The 19,072-nt window shown below is 56.3% G+C and overlaps 1 protein-coding gene across 2 annotated transcripts in view; it reads left to right on the forward strand.

The window, feature by feature from the left end:
- KLHL29 (kelch like family member 29) overlaps positions 1-19,072 on the forward strand; it is a 249,194-nt gene that overhangs the window by 224,132 nt on the left and 5,990 nt on the right. For both annotated transcript variants that reach the window (XM_081156708.1, XM_081156707.1), the window contains 6 exons: positions 5,278-5,416; positions 13,558-13,760; positions 14,988-15,247; positions 16,579-16,777; positions 16,919-17,101; positions 17,308-17,488. In XM_081156708.1, coding sequence (XP_081012834.1) covers positions 5,278-5,416; positions 13,558-13,760; positions 14,988-15,247; positions 16,579-16,777; positions 16,919-17,101; positions 17,308-17,488 — 1,165 coding nt within the window. The remainder of the gene's footprint in view (positions 1-5,277; positions 5,417-13,557; positions 13,761-14,987; positions 15,248-16,578; positions 16,778-16,918; positions 17,102-17,307; positions 17,489-19,072) is intronic.

The following is a 19,072-nucleotide window of genomic DNA, read 5'->3' on the forward strand; positions in this document are numbered from 1 at the left end:
GTGTTTGTGCAAAGCCACCATTTGTCCCCACGGTGTCTGCACGCGCCGAGCTCCTCCGCTTCCGGATGAATTATCCTCGGGCGCGCATGACACAGTCCTCGCTGGGCCTTCTCAGTATATTTCACAACTGCTCTGAGTTTATAATTTTTTCAGGTCTTTTATCAAATATATGTCATAAATACCAATGGAATCGGGGGCATTTATCACCTAGCCGGGTTCTTACTCGAGCTCTGAAAAAAATTATTTGGCCGCACAACCTTTCTCGGGGCTCTGATTTAATGGACTTCTCTGCTGCGGAGCCACGGAAATCCGTTGCCTTTTAATATTTGACACCGCTTCCCCTTTATTACCACCTCAGACAGCCCTTCTAGCCCGGCTGCAAAGAGCCCATTAGTCTCTGACAAATAACGTGTGTCGTTGGGTGAAAAATATGCAGAAGTTTGGCTGCAACTTCATCTCCAGTCCTGGTTCTGTTCGTGGCCTCCCTCACCTCTAAACAAAACACCCAACCCCAGGCCGACCCTCCCCACTGTCCCCTTTTCCCCTGATGCCTCTCACTGCTGGGCCCACAGAGCCAGTTTACTCATTTACAATGGGGTTTGAAATGGGGTATTCAGAGATGTCCATAACTGGGTGTTAAGAATTCGCCAAAAGGTGGGAGCAACCCAAGTGTCTATCAGCAGATGAATGGATAAATAAAATGTGTTACATGCACACGATAGAATATTATTCAGCCTTAAAGAGGAAGGAAATTTTGATATATGCTACAACAGGGGTGAGCCTTGAGGACATTGTGCTCACTGAAATAAGCCAGTTACAAAAAGACAGATATTTATGATTCCACATATACGATGAGGTGCGTAGAGTACTTGAATTCATAGAGACAGAAAATAGAATGGTGGCTGCCAGGGGCTGGGGAGAGAGGGGAATGGGGGGAGACGGGTGTGGTTTAAAAGGTATAGAGTTTCAGTTTTGCAAGATAAAAATACTTCTAGAAATTGATTGCACAGCCGTAGAAGTGTACTTAACATGACTGAGCTGTACAGTTAAAAATGGTTAAGATGGTAAAATTGATCACAATTAAAAAATAATAATAATTAGCTTCAACCTGAACCAGCGAAGGAGAAACTGGCACAGGAAAGCTCTCTGAGCACTGGAGTCTGTCATTTATTCATGCTTTCTACATCAGCTGGCTCTCAGTGCATAACTAGCAGCACTAAGATTTAGTGGCTTAAAACAACAACCACTTGTTGAGGTTATGATTCTGGTTTACAGTTTGGGTTGGGCTTGGCTGGTCTGGGTCGGGCTCGGCTGATTCTGGGATATGGGGAGGGCCGGCTCATCTCTGCTCCACAAGGTCTCTCTGCCTCCCACAGACTAGCCCAGACTTGTTCAGATGGTGGTGGTGGCAGGCAGGGGTCCCCTAGGTAATGAACAAGAGCGAGCGAGGCCTTTCGGGCCATGGCTCGTGCTCACACACTGCTCTTCTCACCATATTCTGTGGCCCAAAGCAAGTCACAGGGCCAGTCCAAATTCAAAGGGCAGCGAGATGGACCCCACCCCTTGGTGGGAGGGGCTGCAAAGAATTTTTGCAATCTACCACATGCACTATACACAGGGTGTCCCCCAAAAAGTGTATACACACTTTAAGAGCTGATAGCTCAGTTTTGAAAATGAAATGCATTTTAATAAACACTGCCTTTGTGATTATTCGAAGTGTGTTTATACATTTTTGGGCAGATACCCAATATATGCCAGACCCTGTGCTAAGTGCTGAAGAGAAAAATACAAATAAAACACCTTGACATGCAGGAGGCATGTAAATAAGCTATTACAGCACATACTGTGCTCTAAAGGTAAGCCCAGGGTGCTAGGGGGCCTGCCAAGGAGGGTGGAGGACAGGGGGACATAATCATACCTTGAGTGGTGTTGAACAGTACATGTAATTAGCGAGAAGAAGGGAGGTGGGAAGATCTGGGCAGAGGGGCAAGGGAATGAGTGAAGGCTGGGAGGGGGCCCTGCCTGGGGGAGGCTTCGGTGGGAACCGAAGGGCCGGCCCAGGAGTGGAGGACCTGGGGTGAAAAGGGGGCCTTGCCTTCCCTGCTCAACCTCGAATGGCTTATTTAAGCAGGGGCTGGTGGCCAGGTTGCTGTGTGGAGGTGGCTTGGAGGGGTCAGGCTGGAAAGAGGGGGACATCCTCAGAGGCTGCGGCAGTGACTCAGGTGAACAAAAACAGCAGACTCAAATAGGGCGCTGGTGCACATGGGGCCAGAAGAGAAGGGACTTGGTGTGGGGAGGTGGGGGAGGAGCCGAGGAGTCAGCCTAGGGACCAGGTAGGCCTGTGCTTTCTGCCCAGACGTCAGCTGGGGGGAGAGAGGTGGGACGGTTCCCTACGGAGGGATAAGTCCAAGGCCAGAGAGCAGTGGAGTGGGCAAGCAAGGGCATCATGGGGTTTTGCAGACACAGAGGAGCATCCCGCTCAGCACTGGGAAAGACCACTCGCAAGACCAGAAAGCTGGCCAACAGAGGGGGACCCTGAGGTGAAGGCTTCTCTCCCACTGTGAGGGATGGAGCCCCACCCTGCTGAGGCTCAGGCCCAGAGGCCTGTCACTCACGGGCCCCACCACACCTCTCCCAGGGGAGGCCTGGCCATCCCGGCCTCTATGCCTGAGGCAGCGGAGTTCTGCTGGTGCTGGGGTGCTGCTGGACTTCGCTCTGACACCCCAGCACTGGACAGGCTCGCCCCGTGCCCGCAGACCACCCAGCCTGGGCACAGGTGGCTGGTCGGGAGGCTTCCCCAGGAACCCACAGTCCAAGCCCCTTAGACACTGAGGGTTGTCCTTTGCCAAGCAGGGGGTGGGCAGGAGGGCAGCTTGTGCCCAGAGCTGGTGCTGGCTTCCTCCTGTGGATCCTGGGTTGTGATGTCCCCAAATGTCACCTCTCTGGCTGGGCACTCCACTGCCAGCAGTGAGCACATACCGACTGATTAATACTCTGAATGCACTTGGGACCCTGCTGTGAAAAGGAATCCCCTGGTGAGCACTTTCATAAATTGAACACTTCGGCTATTAATCCAGATTTCCGCCAAGTGGGAGTGGACAGCGCCTACAGTTACGATGACCCGGATCTCCAAGCACCTTCCGGATCCTCCCGGAATTTCCAGGGAGGCGCTGCTGCTGGGGCTGGGACCTCAGATTAGAAGTAAAATCTTCCCAAGCGATCACAATGCCTTGGGCCTAGGGGGAGTGGCATTTTGTGTACTGCTGGGTTTTCCCAGCTCCCTGAGCACGGTTAACTCGGCAGGCGTGGGTGGCTGCATCTGTCACTCGTGGCGGTGTGACGACCAGGGGGCAACGGAGCAGGCGCCCTTGGTGCTTGAGGGAACTGAGGCCCTGAAAGCTGGGGCAACGTGCCCAGGGTCGTGTAGCCAGTTAGTGGCAAAACTGGAATGAGAACCAGCATCCAGGCCCAGAACACACCCCCACCCCGACTGCTTCACTCAAAAGGTGACATCGCCCACCTGGCTCACGGCTTGGGAATGAATTCGGTTGCTGGCTCTTTTGAGAGCTGATGTGGGAGCACAGAAGTTCAGCCTCGGCTCAGCCTGACCCCGCAGGCTCTCCCTGAGCTGTCTCCACGCCCCAGCCCTGTGCTCACACTGCGGGTGCGCACGGCCTCACCTCCAGCCCAGGCCCAGCCACCGCCTCCTCACCCTCCTTCACCTCTCCCTCCAGCCCCCATGTCCCACGGGCCCTAACCCTGACCCCGATACTAAACTCATCCCCTCCCTTCCCAATGTCGAGCCTGCCTGACCTCAGAGCCCACCGGCCCTTGCCCATCCCTGAGCATCTGATCTTCACCAGGCTCAGCGAATAGAGCAGAGCCTCCATCCCCATTGCACAGATATACAAACAGAGGCTCAGGGAGCACAGGGGCTTCTCCACGGACATTAGGTGTCAGAGGCACCACTGGGCTCACTAGGGCATCTTGGCAGGCAGCAGACGCCGGCCCATGTGGACAGAGATGACTAGTCAGGCTGGAGCAGGGCCCACTGGAGGGTTGTGCATAGACCTGGAGGTCTAGGACGATGGCAGGGGGCTTAGAGGACAGGGCTCAGCTTTGCAGACCACCCTCTCCCATTCACCTTCCAAAGGACTTAACCTGCCTGACAACAGTTCTAGGTCATTCTGGCCCCAAACTCTGCGCCTCTGATGTGCAGCTACCAGCAATGCTGAGGGCAGGTTCTGTCTAGGGGTCCAGGAGGCAGCAGGCAAGGCGAGGCCTGTGGGAGCATTGGCCATCCAAAGGCCCTAACTCTAACAAACGAGTTTATATAAACTAAACAGGGTGGTGGTCAGGCCCTCCTCCTTCCCCCTTCTGAGCCTGGAGATGGGTCTGGGAGAAGCTTCTGACATCCCCAGGTTTGGAGCCCATGGGCCTGGGGCATTCTCTGTGCCAGCCCCAGGTGGCCAAGACACTGGGCAAAGGTAGGTGTGCATCACCCTGGGAAGGCCCCTGAGGCCACTGCCCGGGACCTGCTGGGGCTACGAGCCAGCCTGTTCCATTGCTGAAGCCGCAGGCGAGGGTGGGAGTCCTGAGTGACCCAGGATGTGGGAGGAGGTGCAGACAGTCCCTGCTCCTGGCTTGCTTCCCCCCAGCAATCCCCAAGGTTTGAAATGGAAGGAAGCGCTCACCAGGTCCCCCCTCCACCTTCCTTCCAATGGACCCCTTCCCAGGAAGCTGTCCGCAGCCGCAGCTGTGTGTCTAACACGAGGGACGCTGTTTTTGCAGGTTGCGTGGTTTCTATTCCTTTAACCATGTCCAGCCCATCTTGCATCACAATGCCATGCTTTACTCGGTATCAAACACATCGGCGCTCATTGGCATTTGGAGGACTTGTTCCTTGGTGATATAACAGTTTTTAATTGTCTGTGATAACGTATTCTCTATGTTTCCGATTGTCACTATGGGACTCTTTTCCCGGGACCTTTCGATTTCTGGGTTTGGTTTTTTTATTTCTATTGTATTTGTTTCGTTTATTTTTTGCTTTTGAAAGTTGTGATTCCTTTGGTTATGTGGCCCCTCCCAGTTGCCGCTTGTTTATGCATATGTTTGTGACTTCTTCTGACTGTCAGTGTTGAGCCAGTCTTGCCAAGAAACAGTATCAAGTATTTTCCTATTTCTCTACTTCTTGAAAAAAAAAAAAAATTTAATTAAAAAAACAAAACAAAACCTCTTAATGGGAACCTGGCCCTGTCTGTCTTCTCTGTTCTGCAGAAATGTTGAAGGAATTGAACCAGCAGCGCAGAACGAAAGCCTTTACAGACCTGAAAATTGTTGTTGAAGGCAGAGAGTTTGAAGTCCACCAAAATGTTCTAGCTTCCTGCAGCTTGTATTTCAAGGACCTGATTCAAAGGTTTGCCTTCCTTCCAGCTGTGGTCGGGTCTGTTCCTTTGTAGGACGCTTTTGTGTCGCTTCTCTCCTCCCCTCTCTTGCAGGTTCCTGAAGTGTGACTCCCTGTCACAGAGCCAGTAGCCATCTCTCCTCCCCCCGCCCCCCCATGCCCTCTCACACGCAGCCTCAGAGCAGCCACTGCCCCCAGCCCACCCCTCACAGCTTGGCTGGTCCCCGGGGGCCTCTGCCAGCAGTAGGCAACACCCCTGCCCGGCCCTGGGGAGCCCGCGTTCTCAGTGGCCCACCAGCCCTCCCTGAGATTAGGAGGATTGTAGACTCCACGTTAAGGGACCACTGCACACTGCCCCCCGCTGGGCCAGCCCCGGGCACCCGGCACCATCGTCTCTGCTGTCGATGGCGAACTTAATGCCAGGAAAACACATCGACCAGCCCAGCCCCTGGTGAGGAGCGCGAGGCGCCCAAGGGGCCGCTTTGCCGCAGCCCGAGTCGGGGAGAAGAGACTTGTAGCCCAAGCCTCGTTCACGCTGCATGTCTCGGTACTTGCACACTGAGCCTAACCCGGCGTTGTCTGAGCCCAGACCAGGTGTGTCCTAAACACGGTCTCTCTCAGCGTTTGCTCCCTCCCCGCCTGCCCTCCGCCCCGGCTATTTCTACCCGAATGAGTCTTAATGGTGCATGAGCATCTTTTTTTTTTTTTTTTTTCCATTTTGTTGAATTTTTTACTTTGTCTGCTTCGTACCCTTGCAAAGAAGTCAGGGGCCACCTTCTAGCTCCTTAGTGGGGGAGAGCAGCCGAGGGGCCAGCCCAGGGTAACACTCCTGTTTCTCTCACCCACCAGCAGATTAATGCCGCTGCCGTTTGCCTTGCAGCCTCTCCGGGGCGGACGCCGAGCCGGGCCCGTGCTCAGAGTGGGAGGACAGGACCTCTGCTTGCTTCCCAATGCTGTGTTTGGACTTGCCAACTAATCCCAGAGTGACTGTGTTTTGTTTCAGGATGGCACACTGGCTGGCATCTCCTTTCCAACCCGTTGTGTCCTTTCACTTAGAGCTGAGCTGCCCGGCGTGCAAAGCCCTGCCCAGCTGTGGGGCAGGCTCTTTGTGACTTCCGGTCTCACGGACAGCTTGGGTCTCCCGCCCCCGCTGCTTGGGTCTTCTCCATCCAAGCACAAGGGTCAGGGCCATGAGCTCTGGGGTAAAGGGGTATGTCCAGTTGCTCCTTCAGGCCAAGGGAGGTCTTTTGTGCTTCCACTCTTGGCAAATTCTGGAACCAGCAGCGATGGCACCTGGCTGCTGAATTGCAGATGTGGCATCCTAGGGCCTTGGTCCCTGCTCCAGACCAGCTGGAGAGCACAGAGGGGGCAGGCTGCAGGGGCAGGTTGGTACTGAGTGATGGCCCAGCCCTGGTCTAGAAAGATGTGGGCAAGAGGAGTACAGGAGCCCTGTGACTGTGTTCAGAGGTCTTACATGTAAAGCCAAACTCTTGCACACAACAGAGAAGAAGACACGGCTAGGTGGAAACCCAAAGTAGTGAAGGCTTCTGGGACAGGCCGTAAAGAAGGAGGAAGGACATTCCAGGCAAGGATGGGTTGCCTGGAATGTTCTGGAAAGTTCTAGAATGTTCTAGGCAAGGCATGGGTAGCCTGGAATGAAAAGCTGAGGACAGAGACAGTCATGAGCTTTGGGGAAGGGGAGACAGCTTTCCCCGAGATGGGAGTGGGATGGGCAGGCTAGCCCTGACTCCTGGGCCATCAGGAGCAGTGGGGAAGGGAATGTCCACCTGCAGGTGGGAGAACTTGCAATGTGCCTCAGTGACCCTAACTGAATAGGATGGGTGCTGGAGCTGAGAGGCAGTCACCGGAGGAGAGAGGGCACCCCCTTGGGAGCTAGGAGACCTGGGTTCTACACCTGACTCTGCCACTTGTCCTATGACCCCAGGCAAGTCACATCCTCTCTCTCAGGCCTTGGGTTTTCTCATGTGTAAAACAGGAGGTTGGTTCAAATGATGTTCGGGTTTCTCTCCAGCTCTGACGTCCCAGGGTGACAGGAAGGGAGTGAGCGGGACCAGCCCCGGAGAGGCCTCCCAAGTACAAGCACTGGGACATGAGAAGAAGGAGCTCGCAGGGACGAAGGGAACTCATGGACCAACATCAGGGGAGCTGGGGGAAGATGGTGCATTCAGTGTTCGGCATGTCACATTTTAGCAGCCTGGAGGACACCAAGTAGAGACACCTGGTAGACAGTCAGATGGATGGAACCCTGAGAGGTCGGAGGACTCGAGAGAGCACTGTCGGGGGCTGTCCACCCTCTACTGTCCCAGGACCCCCAGGCCTAGGGGCTCAGGCTGGACTCCTTCCCACCTCCAGCCCAGGGCAGGTAACATGCTCACTGATCCAGCCCCTGCGCAGACACCTCACCAGGAGCCACAGGACAGACATAAGGACACCGCCACTCACTGCTCTTCACTAAGCACACAAACAGGGGCCACTCCCAGTGCCAGGTCTCACAGGAAACACTAGACAAGGGGAGGCGTGCCATCAGGGAGCCCACAGTCTGGGAAGGGACTGTGCAGACAGGATGACACAGACAGGGAGGTCCAGGGGCTCACAGGCCACTTGCTAACTCTAGGGGGAGAGGGGCATTCAAGGACACCCCCAGGAAGAGGGAGCATCTAGCATGGGTTTTGAATCAAGAGTGGGACTGTCCAGGCAAACAGTGGGACAGACAGGAGAGGAACAAGTGTGAGGCCAAGGACAGCAGGTGACTCACTGTAGCTGCAATGCCAAGTTCAAGATGAGCATGGAGGGACTGAGGCCTATCTCGGGAACAGGAGCTGGATCACAGGGATTTGTTTTAGGCCTGGGGGTGTCATGGTCAGATTTGTGTTTTGCTCTCAGACTGTGAGCGGGAGAGCGGGTCTCAGAGCATCCTCTCCCAACCAGCGACCAGATTCCCCCTCAGCCCAGCTGCCCAGGGCCCCTGTCCTCCAGGTCCAGGCTCCAGGCCACCCACCACTTTGTCCTCATGTTCTTTCTTCCTTTGGGGAGGCTGTAGCAGCTTCTTTTCTTTGGCCTTCCCTTATTTAGTTCCATAAAGGTCTTCCTCATTGGACGAGGGCAGGACTAGCCCACAGAAGGCTTGCAGAGATGGCTCATGTCGTCCTAAAAATCCTCCCACTATCCCGAGAAGCAGGTACCATGAGTACCCCCACTTTACAGATGAAGAAATCAAGGCCCAGGGAAGTTGAATAGCTGATAGATCTGGGATTTAAATAGAGATCTGACTCCAAAGTTCATGTTCTCACCATCCATTGGTTATCCAGAGAAGAAAGAAGTGTAGTGTTGACTTGTGCACAAAGTCTGTGAGGAAGGAAAGTGAAATCTCAGGGCTGACACTGTGGACAGGCTTGGAAGGAAAAAGGGGGGCAGTGTGTGTGTGTGTGTGTGTGTGTGTGTGTGTGTGTGTGTGTGTGTGAAAGACAGACACAGAGAGAGAGAGAGGAAGAGAGAGAGAGAGAGAGAGAGAGACCTGTAACTGGCGACAGGATCTTCCCGAGGTAGACACACCCCACCTGAGAGAGGTACCTAAGTCACAGACACTCACTCCCACACCTGCAAGGGGGCTGAGTCCTCTGGAGTGAGGCTTGGAGGCCAAGGAGGCCTTGGAGAAGAGCACACAGGCCGTTGGGAAGCTCAGAGCCTGTGCAGAGAATGCTGGCCCTGCCCCACCATCCGAGTCCCTGTGACAATCAGGGGTGACAACCCTGCAGGAAAAGGAGCTGTGGCTTTGTTTGGATAATGCGAAGGCCAGTGCTGCGTAACAAGCACACCTCACCTGCATCCAGGCTGGAGGGAAAACCCAGCAGAGAGCCCCAGGCTTTGGGAAGGAAGGAGGACATTTAAAGCAGACTAGACCTAGTGGGGTGCTAGGGTTGCAACCTCCCGAGTCCAGAGCCACTTCTCTACCCCGGTGAGCAGGCCCTGGAGAAGAAGTGCCTAGGTGCCAAGGAGCTCGCAGGGATGGGTGGAGCCACAGGGAGCATTGGCTACCCTCACTGGCCGGCAGACAGCAGGCCTCATCAGAGAGGACAGGGGACTGTTTGCCCTTGGAGACCGCAGAGGCACCACCCTCCCTGCCAGCACTTCTGAACATGCTCCCCAGGTCCAGGGGGGGAGGAAACATGCAGCCCCAGAGCAGAGATGCCTCCTCATCACACCACATAGGACAGAGACCTGGCTCTCTACCTCCCAAATCACAAAGTCTGCTGGAACCAACAACACACTTGAATTATAGTCTCTTTTCATATTGAGCAAAAATGGATAGACAGATTGATTTGTCCAAGTGGGTTTCACAAAGCCCATGCACAGCACAGGCCCTGGGCTTCTCATCCGTCTCCCTCTCTAGGGGAAGCTGAAAGGACCTGAGTGGCACAGATCCTGAATGCAATAGTCAAGCCGTATGCCTCTCCTCTCTTCCCAGTGAAGTCACTCATTTGTGGGTGGCAGTCTGCCCCTTTCCTGGAAGAATAGACAGGTGTGTCTAGAAAACCAGATAACAAAAGGAGAGACACATCTCAGATGCTGGCAGAATGAGGTGAGCCAGGCCCATCACCAAGTCACCGTGGGTGGACCAGGGCCTGTGTGAGCTGCAAAAGTCCTCAGGACTCAGAGAGATGAGGTACATGCCCATGTTTGTGCCCTGGAGCTGATGACATGCCCAAGCTCCTATGTATGGGGCAGGGTGGGAATCACATAGGAAGGGCAAGGTCATCCTCCTGAGTCACATGCATCACCTGCTTTGTGACTGTCCCCCACCTACCACTGCCCCAAAGTTCCCTTCCATTATTCCAGATCCAGCTTGCAAAATGAAAACATCTCACCACTGAGGTGTGGGAGGGGCAGATGAGAGACTGCATCCTGAGGGCTGCAGAAGCCAATTCCCTCACTTCAAACCCCAGGTGAGGGAATTGCTGATGGAAGGATGGCAACCGTTCTAATATTTGGGACAACACACCCCAGGCCTGCTGTGTCCCATACCCTGGTCTCTCCCCAGGCCACACCCCCTCTTGGGAGAAGGTTACCCCAGGAAGATATAGTCTTCTGACAACCCATGGGCCCTGTGTGGGCTGCCCCTAACTCCCATGGACCCACGTCCAGGCGTAAGGTTCATAGTCCCAACCTGGCAAGGTCATCGCTGCCCCTTCCTACCCTGTTCCACCTCCCTCCAAGGTGGTGCCGTGACCCCAATTGCCTGGCAGCTCCTCAGCCACTCCATGGGGCTGAGTGGAACAGGACACTGGGCCCTGAGACCCAGCTTAGGACAGGGGCAGATGGCCATCTGTGAAGGACACACCTCCCCACCCATGCCCAGGGCCACCCATCAGGGTGATGTCTCTCAGGCTCTCCTTGCTCAGGAGGAGGCGTAAGGAGCACTCAGGTTCAGCCCCAGAGCAGTCTGATGGTCCTGGACAAAGAGTGACCACTGGCCTCCTTCAGCCCCCACAGCAGTCTGGGCCACACCGAAACATCTGTGTGGAAGATAGACACGCATGTGTGGGGGAGCTGCCCAGAGCCTCACTCCTACAGATCTTGAACTCAGACACCGACAAAGCCTCCATCATGTTCCCAAGTGTCCCCTGTGGCCGAATGGAATGCCCATCCAGCTCACAGTGTCTGGGATCTGGCCCCAGGGGCCTCCAGCCACTCCCCGCAGAGCCTTTGCCTAGTGGCCCCTCCTGTCCATGGGTGCCCCCAACCAGGGTTCCTGGAGGAGCAGAGCCACAGCTGCAGGTCACGGGGACAGCGGTCCTCTCCAACCCTGAACAGCACCTGTGGTTGACATCCCCATTCCATGTGGCACCACCTCGTCCCCAGCCCTCTCCCTGGCTCAGACTCTGGGCAAGACAAGCGTCTCTCCCCAGTGTAGCCACTCTGGTCCCATCATACCCATCACTCACGACTCTGGGTTCCACTGGCCTTCCAGCTGCTCAGCACCCCTCCTCCCAGGTGATTCTGGGTTCCTCGGGATCACATGTCACATGCATTTCAGTGCATGCGTGTGTGCATGTGTGTACGTGTGTGCATCCTAAAGTCCCACCTCAGGTGTTCACTGACTTTGAGCTCCTCTGCTGAGGGTGCATGGTAGGAGGGCTGGAGAAGGTGAGCAGCCCTGCTGTGGCCTCGTCAGCCCGGCCTTGGCTGTGGCCCGGCATGACCTCTGCAGAGCATGGAGAGCATGAGGACAGGCCAGACAGACACATGTAGGAAAGACGGCAGAGGCAGCCAGGACTTAGAGTAAGAGGTTGACCAGATGGCTCCTGAGGCCTGGGGTGATCAGGATTTCTGTGGCTTCAAGTGATCACATAATGCGCTCTTTTTCTTCTTACCTAAGTCACCCAGGATTGGACATCCATCCTGACAGCAGAAGACTAGGTGTGTTGTCACTTTAAAAGTGACACACACCATGTATCTGTGGGTCTGAGAAGGGCTCTGCTCAGACTGCTTAGCAGCACCTTCCCCTCTCAGCTGCCAGGCTGCCCGGGGCTGGGAGGCAGAATGTCCCTTCAGGTCCCTGTCGGCGAGCCATTCTTTGGGCAGCAGGATCGCAGTGCACCTGTCTCCTTCCAGGTCATATCTGTGTTTTTATGGCCCCAGGTGGCCAAAGCTCACCCAGAGAGCGTGCTCCCTGATGGAGGCGTTCCGGGTGCTGTGGTGTAGAGCAGTCTCCTGGGTGGGAAGGCTGTTTTCCAACCTCTGTCACGTCAACTCCATGGGACTTCAGACCTCATCCAGTTCAGTCCTCTTGTTTTGCAGAAGAGGAGCCTGAGGGCCAGAGAGGTCAAGGCTGCCCACCTGTCAGTGACAGAGCTGTGGCACCCAGGTCCCCTAGCTCCCTAGTCACAGGAGGTGGCCTTTCTCTGGGGCTAGCCTGCTCGCTTGCTGGACACCACACCCTACTGCCAGCCACAGGGGCACCCAAGGGACCAGGCAGGAGAATCTTGGTCCCTGGCCACCTCAGGAGTTCGGGGGTGGGACACAGAGATCGTTTCCCAGGACCATGGCTGGACCCAGCCCCGGGCAGAACCAGGCTCGGGGAGAGAAGCGAGGCTGGTCAAGGCAGCTGAGACGGGGTGCCAAGCCGATCGCCTCTGAGAAGCCTGCCTCCTGCCTCTTAAAGCTCCGGGCGTTTTTCCTCCTGGTCACTTTTCTCTTGGTGTGACTTTTGCCTCATTTTATCTGTTTCCTTCCAGGTCCAGCTTTAGGGTGCAGCTGCCAGGCCTTAGGAGCCTTTGCAATGGTTTCGTATTTCTGTAGACACCAGAGATAAACATATTTATATATTTGTGTCCCTCCCCCGCTCCCCCCAGTTCACAAGCCCGATGCACACTCTACACGCAGGCCACTCTGACCTCTGACCCCGTGTTCCATGTGGCAGGAGGGCCCCGCCCCTGGCCAGGTCCCAGGTCATGGCTGCTGGCTGTCTGTGGCGGAAGTCCTTGGTTGTTCCCCCTCCCCCTCCTCCCAGCTCTAACCATTCTGTCCGTCTGTCTCGTCTCGTCCTCAGTTTCAAAGCAATGTCATGAAGGGCTTCCTTTCGGTGCCTAAAAGGAAACAATATGTTTTTGGAAAGAGGTGGGGTTGGAGTCAGCGTCCCAGGACAGCGTGGGGCCCTCAGTCTTTGGGGTGTTCAAGGAAGTCTCCAGATCAGCTGTGAGCACAGCTGGTTGGGAGCCTCGGTCATGGTGGAGAATGTCCCATCGGAGGCAGACGGGTCCCAGGCCCGGGACGTGCTGGCCGCGTTTGGCGGGGACGCCGGGCCAGCAGCGGGGCTGAACCGTATTGTTTCCCTTTGAGGCCAGTCCCGGTCCTCGTGCCATCCACAGCTCATGCTTTTTGATTTGCATCTTTTTTTGCATGGACATGCCGAGTAGTGAGAAGCAGGGTTTTCTGTTCTTTTCGGGCGTCTCTGGTCAGAGTCTTCTCTTTCAGATCCCGTGTCAGGTCGTTAGGTTCAGGTGTGTCATTGCCATGTCCCCTGAGTCCTAAGTGAAGGGCGAGACCGAGGCGTGCAGGGAGACCTAGCCCTGTGAGGAGCGGCGCCGTGGCCGCGGGGCGGCAGGTAAGGACACCCTGGTCTCTGTGCCTAGGTCGGTGCAAGACCGCAGCCAGAGCGGCCGGGAGAAGCTGGAGCTGGTCCTGTCCAACCTGCAGGCGGACGTCCTGGAGCTGCTGCTGGAGTTCGTGTACACGGGCTCGCTGGTCATCGACTCGGCCAACGCCAAGACCCTGCTGGAGGCGGCCAGCAAGTTCCAGTTCCACACCTTCTGCAAAGTCTGCGTGTCCTTCCTGGGTGAGCCCCGGGGCGTGTCTGTCACCTGGGGAAATAAGGCAGATGGGGGGAATTCAAAAACAGCAGGATTTAGAGGGAAGGGCTGAGTGCGTACCCCCGCTACAGGTGAAGCTGGGGTTCACAGAGCAGCTTTAAGGCGATAATTCAGATAACTGTATGCAAAGGCCTTTCTCACCAGCGTGGACAGAGGGGGGCCTCTGCATCGCTTCCCTATGACCGGGCAGCTTTGTGAGGACAAATGGGGCCACAAGGGTCATGTGAATGGTTCGTTCATGGGGATCCTGGGCCCTGGCCTCACAGCCCTGTTCTCTAAACACTGAGCAAAGGAGCCACAGACGTTTTATCCCTTGAATGTATGTAATAACTGCACCACACCAGATGTCCGCATAGGCCGTTGTGGACTGTCCCTTGGACACCCAGGCCTGCTGCCTGGGATAGGGATCTGAGTGTCAGGGGCTTCCAGCAGGCCCCCAGCCCAGAGAACACACTTATTCTACAGTTTGGAGCTGTCTTGCTTGAGTGAGAGTAGGGAGAGGGTGGGCTAAGTGTGAGTCTCGAGAACGCGTGTCCTGGGCGTGGAGTGCAGCCAGAGAACAAGGGGCCAAACCTAAGGACAGGAGCGGTCAGCCGGGACGGCCAGGGGCCTGAGATTCGGCCCTGGGGAAACAGAGCAATCTAAAAGGATCAGGAACCGCAGCTTCCGAGTTAGGCTCCCAGAAGTATGGGGGTCCTAGGACCTAGACACTTCTAGGCTAGAATAAGCATTAGTGGGATCGCAGGAGAGCTGACCAGGCTGACCCCAGGTGTAGAGGCCAAGGCCCATAGGAGATGGTGGGTGGGCGTGGGTGGGGTGTTACCGCTCTCATAACTCTAAAGTAGGAGTCTGTGACCCCAGACATGCCCATCACACTGACCGAAGACACCATAAGCCTCTCTAGTGTGACCCCCACCCCTACCCCATGGCCCACAGGCAGTGAGGAAGCTCCAAATTTGGTGCTGATACTCCATACCTCACAGTCCTCTGCTGGGACCTGCAGGAACGGAGGAAGGCCTGGGATAATCAGCATGAGACAGGGCAAAAGAAAACCAAGGAAATGGACACAAGAAGTGGGCTCCTGGGGACACAAGGATGTGGGCTCAGAGAGGCATTCAGAGTGACAGGCAGCGGGAATAGGTGACACCCCATCCAGGGCCCTGTGGTCAGTGGTCACATGCTCTTGCCCCCAGAGAAGCAGCTGACAGCCAGCAACTGCCTGGGGGTGCTGGCCATGGCCGAGGCCATGCAGTGCAGCGAGCTCTACCACATGGCCAAGGCCTTCGCGCTGCAGATCTTCCCTGAGGTGGCGGCCCAGGAGGAGATTCTCAGCATCTCCAAGGACGACTTCATCGCCTACATCTCCAACGACAGCCTCAACACCAAGGCCGAGGAACTAGTATATGAGACCGTCATCAAGTGGATCAAGAAGGACCCCGCGTCCCGCGCACAGGTAAGGCCGAACCCCTCCCTTCCGGCCCAGCCCCTCTTGGGTGTCTGGGGAAAGGAAGAAGGAAGGTAGGGGAGGCCGGGCCACCGGGTCTGATCAGCAGTGGAAGTCAGTAGGCCCGGGCACAGGGAGACTAGAACTGCTCCCATGGGCAGCAGACAGGTGCAGGGATGGGATGGCATTTCACCTGCAGGAGACCCAAGCTGACCAAGAGGCCACAGGGTCTGGGGGACAGCACCAGGGCCCTTCAGGGAGAAGTGTGCCTGAGCCAGGGTGCCCTGGAGTTCCCCTGAGCTCAGACCCAGCAGGAGCAGCCCCACCCACGCTCTGGTTATTGAGAAGGTGGAGAGCACCCGGGCCAAATGGAAACCACAGCACGCGTGATGGGAGGGAGGGGAGTCCCTGGGAGGGGACAGCTGGAGGAGTCAGAACTGGAGTCCAGGCAGCAGGAAAGGAGGGCAGGGTCTTCAGGAGGGGCACCCGAGTCACAGGAAACCAAGCACATCCCAGCAGGATCTCTGGGCCAGAAAGCACTGGCTGGAGTCCCTGCTCAGAGTGGAGTTGCCTTGGTTCTCACGTGTGAGGAGCCCCTGGGAGTTGGTGTAGCTGCACTAACTGTAGCCATGGCCACCTGGTCACACACTGCTTCCCTAGTGCCTCCTCACTCCCTCTTAGGTGGGTTGACTTCTCTCTCTCCCCACCAAGGCCTCCCTCCCCTCCCCAGGGTTCCTGCAGTCATCTCTGAGAGGTCTTCCCGCCTTCGGTCTTCCTCCAAATTCATTTCCCCCTTGCAGCTTCAACACGGAGCAACAGGGTCCCGGTGCAGTGTGAGGCAATGGGACACCACTGAAGGGGTTTGTTGGGTTGGGGAGACACAGGTTCTGACAGTTGTGACTCATAAGCTTGTCAGTCACCATCTCCTTTCCAAAGCTGATTGCCCTCAGCTTTCCTGGGTCCTCCCCCCGTTCCTGGGTTCCTGTCCCATGCACACCTCTTCAAGGGTCAGGCCATCCTCAGTTTCAGCCACCTGCAGCCTGGTGTTGAGCCAAGGCCCATGACCAGGGTGGAAGTGGGAGTGAGGTGCTAAAGGGACAGATGGATGGTCCACCCCAGGGTCAGCTGCAGCAGGCCAGACTGCCCCATTCCTTCCTCTCCTGGCCCCCAGCTGCTGGGAACTGCGCCCATCTCTGTCATGGCTGGAGGGGAGCAGAGTGGCTATACTCCCCAGCCAGACACAGGCTGAATTATCCATGCCGTGCAGTCTCAGTACAAGCCACGAGAGCTGGCTCCGTCTGCATGGTCTGAGAAGATTCCGTGTCTCCTTGACCCTGCAGCACGCCGCAGAGCTGCTGGCGGTGGTCCGCCTCCCCTTCATCCACCCCAGCTACCTGCTCAACGTGGTTGACAATGAGGAGCTGATCAAGTCGTCGGAAGCATGTCGGGACCTGGTCAACGAGGCCAAGCGCTACCACATGCTGCCCCATGCCCGCCAGGAGATGCAGACGCCCCGAACCCGGCCCCGCCTCTCAGCAGGTATCTGAGGGACATGCCCCCAAACCCCCAAGTGCAGTATCCTGGGGACAGCTGAACTCTGGGTGGTCCCCAGAGAGGCCAGGGGTGCAGAGGCTGAAAGTGTCGGGTGTGTCCCAAGTGTGTCTGTCTGTATCCCTGCAGGTGTGGCTGAGGTCATCGTTTTGGTTGGGGGTCGTCAGATGGTGGGGATGACCCAGCGCTCCCTGGTGGCCGTCACCTGCTGGAACCCACAGAACAACAAATGGTACCCCTTGGCCTCACTGCCTTTCTATGACCGTGAGTTCTTCAGTGTAGTGAGTGCCGGGGACAACATCTACCTCTCAGGTGAGGCCCCTCAGAGCTGGGCTGGGGAATAGCATGGGCTGCCCAAGGGCACCGCTCCTCACTCATCGGGGCTGAGGAAGGCCCAGGCCCAGGAGTGTCTACTCCAAAGATGAAGCCTTCCCCTCCTGACCCTGGGGCTGGGCCCGCCTGGCCGCAGGCCCTTCCTCACTCCCTGCCTGCTCTCTGGGCCACCCATTCCCCTGCAGGTGGGATGGAATCAGGGGTGACGCTGGCCGACGTCTGGTGCTACATGTCCCTGCTCGATAACTGGAACCTCGTCTCCAGAATGACCGTCCCCCGCTGTCGGCACAACAGCCTGGTCTACGATGGAAAGATTTATACCCTCGGGGGACTTGGCGTGGCAGGCAACGTGGACCACGTGGAGAGGTAATGAAGCCATGGTCACAAACGGGGGGGGGGGGCATCCTCTGAAATTCACTGAAAGCTAAAATCTCACGGCTCCTCCTTCCTAACACCCACCCACCTGAGATGACTAGAGACTGGGTCTTTATAAGGTGACGGTTCCCGGCTCTCCAAACACAACAGAAGGGGAGGACTGGGGATGGCAAGGTAGAAGGATGAGAGCTGCCGAATCACGGACATGGGACACTCTTGTCCCGACGGCCTGTTTAGGTGGCAGACAAGCGGGAGGCATGAGACCCAGTGGCGGGAACGTGCAGGCTGGGCTTAGCTGGCCGGACCTGGTGCTCAGGGACCACACCAGCCCAGAGACTCACTGGAATTTAGGGTGAAGCTGGAACCAGTGGCCCAAACGTGTGCCATGCAGATGGTTGTGACCCCCCCCACACACCGCCATGTCTCTGCCCAGTAGGAGGTTACACACCAGGGAGTTAGTTCCCTTTCTCCCTCCATCTCAAATGTACCAGGAAAGACCACTGCACAGACCTGGCCAACTATCTAGAAATCTCCAGAAGAGAATGTAAGCCAATGAGCCCCAGAACCACATGTATAAGCCTGCCCTCTGCTGGAAGTCCCAGGCTGGCTTCCTCAGGCCACTTAGGGATCATATAGGGGGCAACACATATAGGGATCAGATGTAGGCAGGGGTGTCCACAGCAGAATGGGCAGAGGCTTCAGTGCAGTCCTGCTTTTGGAAAAACAGGTGCCCCAGAGAGTGACGAGTGAGGCTGAGCTGGCCCCAAGTTCCAGCCCAGGACACAGCCAAGGTCCCCGGAGCCCTTTCCCATGTCCTTCCCGGGCCCCAGCCCACCTCCTCGGCCCAGGTCATCAGCTGCCTCCGAAAGCCTATCTTCTTGCGTGACAGCCCTTTTCCCACGAAGCCACACATACGCCTCAATTTGTACTTTCCCCTCGGTGGCTAATTGGACACTTGACAAATGTTACAGCGAAGATGGTGTCAGAGTGAGATGGGCTGGGTATGTTCACTACGGGCTTTTAACTCCCCCACGTGGAGCCCAGAGTTGGCTCAGTAACAGCATTTAATTGTCATATTGATTTGGAGATCATGGGGAATCCCTGTGCGATTCTGAGGATGTTAATCCCGCCGTTGAACCTGGGTCAGCCCCGATGGGACCCGCTACACGGCCGTCACGCCCCAAGCCTTCCAGAAGCACCCGCTTCCGCTCGTTCGTCATCCAGTAATAAACACGTGAAACGGGAGACACTTCCTAGGTAGGAGTGAGCTGAGCTAGATCTGTCATCCTGTCTTGCTTTTGTCAGCCATTTTTAATCTCCTAAGACGCTGATTACTCATTTTACAAACTTACACTTGTTGATAAATACGGGGATTTGCTCGAGGATCAGATACACAAAGAAGGGGATACGTTCCACTCCCCTAGGGTCCGGGAGCAGTTCTCCAAGGCCTGGGAGCAGCCGGTGTCAGCTTTCCCCGCGGGCTGGGCACAGAGTGACAGGACCACCCTGGGACCCAGTAGATGGAGGAGCCCAGGACAACACGGCACCGCGAGGGGCCCTGAGCCCGTGGTTGGC

This window comes from Miniopterus schreibersii (assembly GCF_964146895.1).
Source record: "Miniopterus schreibersii genome assembly, chromosome: 13".
NCBI classification, from domain to species: Eukaryota; Metazoa; Chordata; class Mammalia; order Chiroptera; family Miniopteridae; genus Miniopterus; species Miniopterus schreibersii.